An 8,886-nucleotide genomic window follows, 5' to 3' on the forward strand; every position below is an offset into this window, starting at 1 on the left:
ATCCGTGAGTCAAACTTAATTCCTATTTTGGCAGATATCCCATTAGAAGAGCAGTACATAGGGGCAGGGCTGGATTAACTCTTCTGTGGGCCTGGGATTATTAGATTTTGTGGGGCCCCTGTAGACAAGTCTTTTTCCTGGGAGAGAGATTGGGATGTTGGAGGGTTGTGGGGTCTGGGAGGGAGTTTGGGTGCAGGAGAGGGATTCTGATCTGGGGTAGGGAGTTGGGGTGGAGGAGGGGGTGCGAGGTGTAGGCTCCGGTTGGGAGGCGCTTACCACAGGCGGCTCCCGGCCGGCGGCGCAGCAGGGCTCAGGCAGGCTGCCTGCATGCCATAACGCCACACCACTCCCGGAAGCGGCCAGCTGCTAGCACGTCTCTGCGGCCCCTGGTGGGGAGGAGGGCAGTGTGTCTCCGTGCGTTTCCCATGCTTGCGAGCGCCACCCCCGTAGTTCACATTGGCCGGGAACTGGCCAATGGGAGCTGTGGGGACGGTGCTTGGGGCAGGGGCAGCACGCGGAGCCGACTCCCCCCACCCCACCAGGGGCTGCAGAGACGTGCTAGCAGCCGGCCGCTTCCGGGAGCAGCGTGGGGCCACGACGTGCAGGCAGCCTGCCTGAGTGCCCCACTGCGCTGCGGGACTTTTAGCAGCCCGGATTTATTTTTTATTATTATTATATCGCTGCCTGTGATTTATTTTTTATTATTATTGAGCCGGGGCCCTGGGCTGCAGCCCCTAAAGCCCCTGCCTTAATTCAGCCCTGCATAGGGGAGTCTGCTTCTCAACACAGATCACTCCACTTGGTAGTGGTTTTCAGTCTCAGGTACACTCCTGAGGGCAGACCCAGACCTTTATTCATTTTACATAGACCTTTTCCTGTGCAGCAGCAGATCTTTGAAATCTGCAGGACACTCACTTTCTTGATTGTCCTTATTAGTTGTCAGCCCTGTTTTTCAAACTTCATCATCTCTTCAGCACCACCCTCCAAAAAAATAATCAGATAGAAGATCAACATTAACAAGCCCGCAAGAGCAGTATATCTGTTTAGAGTTAAAAGACCAGTTTGAAAGATTTTTAAATGTTACCAAAATACACCAAAGGCACTCAAAGAAAAAAAAAAGAGGGGAGGAGGGGTTATGTGAAAGCCTCCATAGTATTTATATTCATCTTTACAAAGGAGACAAACTCAGACAAGAAAAATGTTTCAACCAGAATTGTCTTCTTTAGGTTGCAATGACAGTGATAAAAAGAAGGAAGTAATCTGGCCTATTTTTTCCCTCCACTAGTTATAGTACTAAAGCTTTTTCTTGTCTGATTTTGGACTGTTATTGCTATTTGATTACACTAACAGTTCTGGTAGTTAAAGGCCTGATCCTGCGATGTTTTCTAGATGGCACCCCAGTCATGAAAGGCCCTATATTTTTGGTTGGCTTCTTAGTTACATTTAGAACTGGTTGGAAATTTTGCATTGAAACAGTTTTCCAGCAGAATTAAATCAAAAACTTTCATAGGAACATGCCAATTTCATTTTGATAAGGTCAAGATGTTCTGTTTTGACTTTATCGTTTCGATTTTTATGTTATTATAAATTACAATACATGTTATCATTATATGGTATAGCATAAAAGTCAAAATAATAAAGTTGAAATGAAAGAAGTTGAATCTTACCAAAATGAGATGTTTTGATAAGGTCGAAAAAATATTTTGAAATATTGTATTTCACAAAATTTCTGAGATTTAAACTTTTCACTCTGACTCAGAATGTGACCAAATCTCAGAATTTCCCACAGAATGGAATTCTATTTTTCAACCATCTCTACTCACGTTATTTATTTAAATTTAAAATAACAAAAAGAACATAAGAACAGACATAAGAATGGCCATATTGTGTCAGACCTATGGTCCATCAAGCCCAGTATCCTGTCTCCAACAGTGGCCAGTACCAGAGTTTCACAGGAAGTGTACAGAACAGGGCAGTTGGAGTGATCCACCTCTGTCTTCTGGTAGTTAGAGGTTTAGTGTCACCCCAAGGACGGGGTTACATCCCTGATCATCTTGGCTAACAGCCATTGATGGCCCTATCCTCCATGAACTTATCCAGTTCTTTTTTTGAACCCAGTTATACTTTTGGCCTTCACAATATCCCACGACAATTAGTTCCAAAGGTTAACTGTGTGCTGCATGAAAAAGTATTTCCTCGTTTGTATTAAATCTGAGGCCTATTAATTGCATCATGTGGCCCCTGGTTTTTGTATTGTGTGTGACGGGTTGGATCACAGAAACCCCCTTGGGAGCTGCCACCCGATGTGCAAAGACTACCTCTGCTCCTGTTTTCCCTGCCGGCTCAGGACTCCAGCACCCTGTCTTGCTGAGCCAGACACTCCCGTCTGCTCCAACACAGACCCAGGGTCTGAATCACTTGCCCCAAAGCTGCAAGTTTACCTGAAAACAGCTCACAGAAGTGTGCTTGTCTTCAGCTGGCTAAAGAAGGAGCCTCTCCACCCCCCCAGGATACTTGAAGGAAACTGGAACAAAGGACAGTAACTACAGGGGTTGTGAGTGATTGCTGGACCCAGGCTAAAAGGAGATTAGCCTGTAAAAGGGAGCATTCTGGAACTGGTGAGATTATCTGTATTTAGTTTGATTAGACATAGATTTGTGCATTTTATTTTATTTTGCTTGGTGACTTACTTTGTTCTGTCTGTTACTACTTGGAACCACTTAAATCCTATTTTCTGTATTTAATAAAATCACTTTTTATTTAGTAATTTACTCAGATTATGTATTAATATCTAGGGGAGCAAACAACTGTGCATATCTCTCTATCAGTGTTATAGAGGGTGAACAATTTATGAGTTTACTCTGCATAAGCTTTATACAGGGTAAAACAGATTTATCTGGGTTTAGACCCCATTGGGAGTTGGGTATCTGAGTGCTAAAGACAAGCAAACTTCTGTGAGCTGTTTTCAGGTAAACTTGCAGCTTTGGGGCAAGTGATTCAGACCCTGGGTCTGTGTTGGAGCAGACGGGAGTGTCTGGCTCAGCAAGACAGGGTGCTGGAGTCCTGAGCTGGCAGGGAAAACAGGAACAGGGGTAGTCTTTGCACATCAGGTGGCAGCTCCCAAGGGGGTTTCTGTGATCCAACCCATCACATTGTGGGAAAAGTTAAATAACATGTCACTAATCATTTTTTGCACACCATTCATGATTTTATAACCTTCCATCATAACTCCCCTTACTCGTCTCTTTTCTAAGCTTAACAGCCCCAGTCTTTGTAGTCTCTCTTTTTATGGAAGCCATTCATATCATCTTTGTTGCCCTTCTTGCAACCTTCCAGTTCCATTATATCTTTTTTTGAGGTGGGGTGACCAAAACTGGACACGGGAGCATATGGATTTACAGTGGCATTTCCGTATTTTCTCTCTTAATTTCTGTCCCTTTCCTGATAGTTCCTAACATTCTGTTAGACTTTTTTACACTTCTCCAAGGTTCTAGGCAGCCTGACATCATTAATAATAAAATTCCAGCAGCCAGTAGTCATCTCACAGGAACTCAACCAGCCAGACATCTATAGAGACTCCTTTCCACCCCTTCATCATTGTGGGAAGCATACCCTCATTCTCTCCAAAACCCCTATCAAACAGATGGCATTTGCAGTGTGCCCACATGGGCACCAAATTCAAGCTACTTCAGACCAGGCTGGGGAGAAACCAGAGTCTTGGAGCCTTCACAGAGAATGCCCAGCAACCCTCCCCCTCGTTTATAATGAGGGGAATTCTACTCAGGCTCCTCTGCTGACCACAGTGGTGAAAGTATTACACAGGAAAATAGGCAATCCTTCAGGTAGGCCAGGCTTTAAAGAGTCTGCTCCACCCTTTTAAGAACATCTATTTTAATATATCATATTAGTAAAAAAGGGAAACATCAGAGAAGGGGGTCGGCTTATGAACGGGTATAGAGAGGGGGAGAGGTGGGACACAGCCCCTGCCTCCCCCTCAACAGAGGGGGCAAGGAGAGGCAGCACAGCCAGCAGAGCCAGAAGGGAAGAGGCAGAGGACAGAGTCTGCTTCTGGCCACGCTGCTCTCTCCGCAGCCTCCGAAGCCGCTGCAGTTCTGGGGCTGGCAGGCTGCGGCCACACCTCCCCTGGCCCGTTGCAGGTAAGGTGGGAAGGGATGGGATGGGGAGAGTGTGGGCGTCCCGGGCTAGGGATGGGGCAGGGAGGGGTTACACGAGGAGGAGTCATGTGGGGAGGTCCCGGGTTAGGGGTGGAGTCATGTGGGGGGTGATCACAGGGGTTACTCTCCTGACCCCCAGCTTCTCCCCACAAAAAATTTTCCCATCAGTTGCTGTCCCAGCCCGTCAGGTTAAGCCGCTGGCAGGCCGGGACATTTTGTTTACTTAGGTTTACCTCCATGCCTGTGGACGCTCAAGGTAAACAAACTGTCTCGGCCCGCCAGTGGCTTATCCTGATGGGCCGGGAGCCAAAGTTTGCCGACCCCTGAATTATAGGGTCGGCTTATGAATGGGGCATACAAATTTGCCATTTTTACTTATCCATCTTGGGGGGGTCGGCTTATAAACGAACGGCTTATGATATAAGTCATAATATTTTATGATAGGCTTATACCACACAAATTTTCCTTTTTACCTCATACAATCCAGATGATAAACAATAACCATTATTATGGGTTAGATTGGTTCAGTAGGCACCATCATGGAGAGCACTAGGAAGCATTGTGCCTCAGAGACAACATTTCTCACATGGCCCCCTTTTTGTTATGGGGGCAGTAATTTGCAAGACTCGTTTTCCCTCCACTCTGTGCATCTGGCCAGTGCTTGGGGAAGGTGTAGGGTGGGGAGCTATGGTTCTGCCTCTTTGCCATCCTTCCTACTCAATTCCCTACAGGGAGTATCTGGTGCTTAGACCTTCCTTTCTCCCCACCATCTGGAGCTAACACATAGATAGCCTTAACAGCACCATGAAATTGAAAGGTGGGGGAGGACTTGCTCCACTTAAACATGTTTTAAGTACCATCTATGCACCCTGATTTGTTAAGGGTGGATTTAAATCACCATGTGACACAGTGCCCTATTTACTCTGGTTTACTACCAGCCAGGGGGAAAAAAGGCTAATTATTGGCATTATGGTCTAGTCAAAATTAGGAAGTGAAAATAAATGATTCATGATAGGCAAAGTGCTGTTTTTATGCAATTAGATTGTTTAATGTATCCTATATTTTTCATGATTTAAAAAAAAATGATCACAGGTGTGAGTAATGCCAGAGGTGGCCATGGGTCAATTTGTGCCTGTAAATGTCACAGCCACCAGATTTTGAAGTACAAAACATCCACACATCTCAAATAGGTGTCATTGATATTAACTGATCAAAAGCAAAACCGTTGACTGTTTCTCCTGCTATTGGTTTAAGAAAGGCAGATAGGGAACCATGAGTAAAGAAGTGATGCCTTGGCTGTGGGGGAGGTTTGGAGGAAGAGAATAAGAGAAAGAAGGGATAAAATAGACACTATGCAAACACAAGAATGAGAAATCAGCACTTTATCTTTAAACTGATTTCTTTGCCTTGCAAAAAAATAAATAGCTGCATGCTTTTGAAAAGCTTGTAGTGTTAAAGCGCCACCTTCAGTTACTTGGAAGCACAGAGAGCAGATGCCCGGAGGATGCACCTCAGTCCCTAGGACATGAGCTCACCCAGCCTGACTGCACTAGGCAATGGGAAATAATCGCACCAGATTCACATCCACTATCCCATACTCTCTAGCAAAACAAATTGCTGTGTTTTCTAATAGCGAGCCCAGGAGGAGATAGTGAAAGCATTAATACAACCCATCTTAAATGACCCATGCAAGTCATTTTTAATATATGTATATTAAGATTAAGCTCCCAGCCCAGCCTCTTCCAATTCCACACCTCCCCCACTAAAACGGTGCGAAAGGCGGGGGGCGCATGTGGGGGACTTAAATAAAGGCAGAGGGGAGGAGCCAGTGGGAGGAGCCCCAGTTACACGATTGGCTGGCTGGGGGAGTGATGTCACCCATATGAAACCCTGATAACTAGTTCGGAGAGGACCCGGCCGCAACTTTTGCAGAAGGGGGCGTGTGATCTAGTGAGAGCTCGGGGTCCGGGCGGCTGCTGCTGCTGCTGCTGCAGGGGGGAGGGGAAAGAGCCGCGCCGAGCCGGAGAGAGTCCCAGTCCTGCTGGTGCCTGGTGCAAGGGGAGCAGTAGCGGCAGTGTGCGAGCGGGGAAGGAAAGGCGCAGAAGAGACCTTGCAACTCGCACGCTGGGCTTCACCTTGTGACTCCCGAGGGCTCGCGTGGCGGGGCAGGGAAAGGGCTGGCACACACAAAGAAATCGCTCCAAGCCCGGCATGGTGCAGCAAGCGGAAAGTACAGAGACTGAAAGCAACCTGCCCCGGGAGGCGATGGACACCGAAGAGGGCGAGTTTATGGCATGCAGCCCGGTCGCTTTGGATGAGAGCGACCCGGACTGGTGCAAAACGGCTTCAGGGCACATTAAGAGACCGATGAATGCGTTCATGGTGTGGTCTAAAATCGAGAGGAGAAAAATCATGGAGCAGTCTCCGGACATGCACAACGCGGAGATCTCCAAGCGCCTGGGCAAGCGGTGGAAAATGCTGAAGGACAGCGAGAAGATCCCCTTCATCCGGGAGGCAGAGAGACTGAGGCTCAAACACATGGCCGATTACCCCGACTACAAATACAGACCCAGGAAAAAGCCCAAAATGGACCCATCAGCCAAGCCCAGTGCCAGCCAGAGCCCGGAGAAAAACGCACCCACCAGCAGCAGCAGCAAAAGCGCCAAGAGCTCCAGTAAGAAATGTAGCAAGCTGAAGTCCTCCTCCTCCTCTCCCGCCAAGCCCGGGGCTAAAGCCACCCACCCCGGGGACTACCCGGGGGAGGACTATGCCTACGGCACCCTGAAAGTGAGCAGCAAAACCGTCAAGTGCGTCTTCATGGACGAGGATGATGAAGAGGAGGAGGAGGAGGACGAGCTGCAGCTTAGGATCAAGCAAGAGGCGGAGGAGGAGGAGGACGAGGAAGACGAGCAGCAGCAGCAGAGGCGATATAATGTAGCCAAAGTCCCGGCCAGTCCCACCTTGAGCTCTTCGGCAGAGTCCACCGAGGGGGCCAGCCTGTACGAAGAGGTGAGGGGCAGCGCAGCCTCGCACGGCAGCAGCGGCAGCAATAGACTGTACTATAACTTCAAGAACATCACCAAGCAGAACACCCCGCAGCAGCCCAGCCTGTCCCCGGCTTCCTCCAGGTCCATCTCCACCTCCTCCTCCAGCAGCGAAGAGACGGACGACCTGATGTTCGACTTGAGCTTGAATTTCTCCCAGCACCCTCACGCCGCCTCGGAGCTGGGGGTGAGCTCTGCTTCGGGGAACCTGTCTCTGTCCCTGGTGGATAAAGATTTGGATTCGTTCAGCGAGGGCAGCTTGGGCTCTCACTTCGAGTTCCCCGATTACTGCACCCCGGAGCTGAGCGAAATGATTGCAGGGGACTGGCTGGAAGCGAACTTTTCCGACTTGGTCTTCACTTACTGAGCCGCGGGAAGGCGTGTCGCTGATGAGAACAACCGTGCAGAGAAATCGGAAAGGAAAGATGATGCTGGTGATGATGTGATGGAAGTGGTGGAGTAAAAAATGAAATAATAAAATGTCTTTTCTTTTTTTAAAAAAAGTCTCAAAGTTAGTTCCAAACCGAGCCCGGAGTTATGTTTTTTTTTTTTTTTTTTTTATTTTGGTGATCGCAACAACAACAAAAAGGCATGGGGGACTGGGGGAAAAATGATTCAGAAATCGATGCTCGAAGCTTGTCGGTCTGTGATTGAAGTCTGGAAGATGGTCTGCAAAGAAGTCTTTTGGCAGCACAACTGTTACTCAAGGGGGTTTGTGGATTTTTTTTTCCCGTGAGAGATCTTAAAAGAACTGTTCTGATTTTTTTTCTGAAAGGGACCATTGCAACTTTTTTTGGAGGGAGAAAACTGATGTCTTCTATGCATCCGATTCTTAACAAAGCTGCAGGGAGCTTGAAAAAATGCAGACTGTACAAACGCTTACAAAAAGAAAATAAAAACTGTGAACTGACTTAAGATCAGAGTTTACTTTTCAGATCAAATTGTCTATGGTTTTACAAATGTGATTTCTACTTGCCAACTTTTTTTTTGTAACTTGTTCCCTTATACCTCCTTGATTGAATACCAGACAGCCTAGACCTCAGTACAAAAAGGTATTGAAACATTTTTGATACATAACAGACCTCAGTCTTTTTTAAAAATTAATATATTTTCAGGCGTATTTTTGTACAGTGAAAAGGGAACATTCTTGCTGTGTTTTTTCAGTAAGACTTTTCAGGCACTTCTTCCCTTTTATTTTTTTTTCTTTTCTGTTTTTAGCATGCAAGTTTGTTGGTACGTTACGTCCTGGTTTTAAAAGGATTAAAATTTTAAAAATAATCCTTGCATCTAAAGGCCTTGTGGTTTAAAACAAAAAAAAAAAAGAAACTTTTTTGTACAGCTATAGTTCAGATTTGTTCAATATTTGTAGGTAAAGATTTATTGAAAATGGTGATATAGACCTCAGAGCTGTTATCTTAGTTTAAAAGATTGTATATGTACTGTACTATAGTAGGACTTTATGTATCTCATACGCTGTGATATGTGGATGGGGCCCCAGATGGAAGGTATGAAACTGGATTCTCGATTTTTAGCAAAAAAAGGCACATAGTTAAAAAAAAGTTTCTCATTTTGTGCAATATAATCTAAAGTACAGACCATCTGCATATTTTGTAGCAAATGATGGCAAAAGCAGACTTGTGCACTGTCAACATCATTGCCTTTTTTTT

At 46.3% G+C, this 8,886-nt stretch overlaps 1 protein-coding gene across 1 annotated transcript; it reads left to right on the forward strand.

Annotated features, from left to right (window-relative positions):
* The first annotated feature begins 6,122 nt into the window (after positions 1–6,122).
* Positions 6,123–7,767, forward strand: SOX11 (SRY-box transcription factor 11). Its single transcript, XM_024209188.3, has one exon. The coding sequence runs from the start codon at positions 6,387–6,389 to the stop codon at positions 7,584–7,586; it is 1,200 nt and encodes a 399-aa protein (XP_024064956.2). The 5' UTR covers positions 6,123–6,386; the 3' UTR covers positions 7,587–7,767.
* The last annotated feature ends 1,119 nt before the right edge of the window (positions 7,768–8,886 follow it).

The sequence above is a fragment of the Terrapene carolina genome, unplaced genomic scaffold (assembly GCF_002925995.2).
Source record: "Terrapene carolina triunguis isolate 2854851 unplaced genomic scaffold, T_m_triunguis-2.0 Scaffold42, whole genome shotgun sequence".
Classification (NCBI taxonomy): Eukaryota; Metazoa; Chordata; order Testudines; family Emydidae; genus Terrapene; species Terrapene triunguis.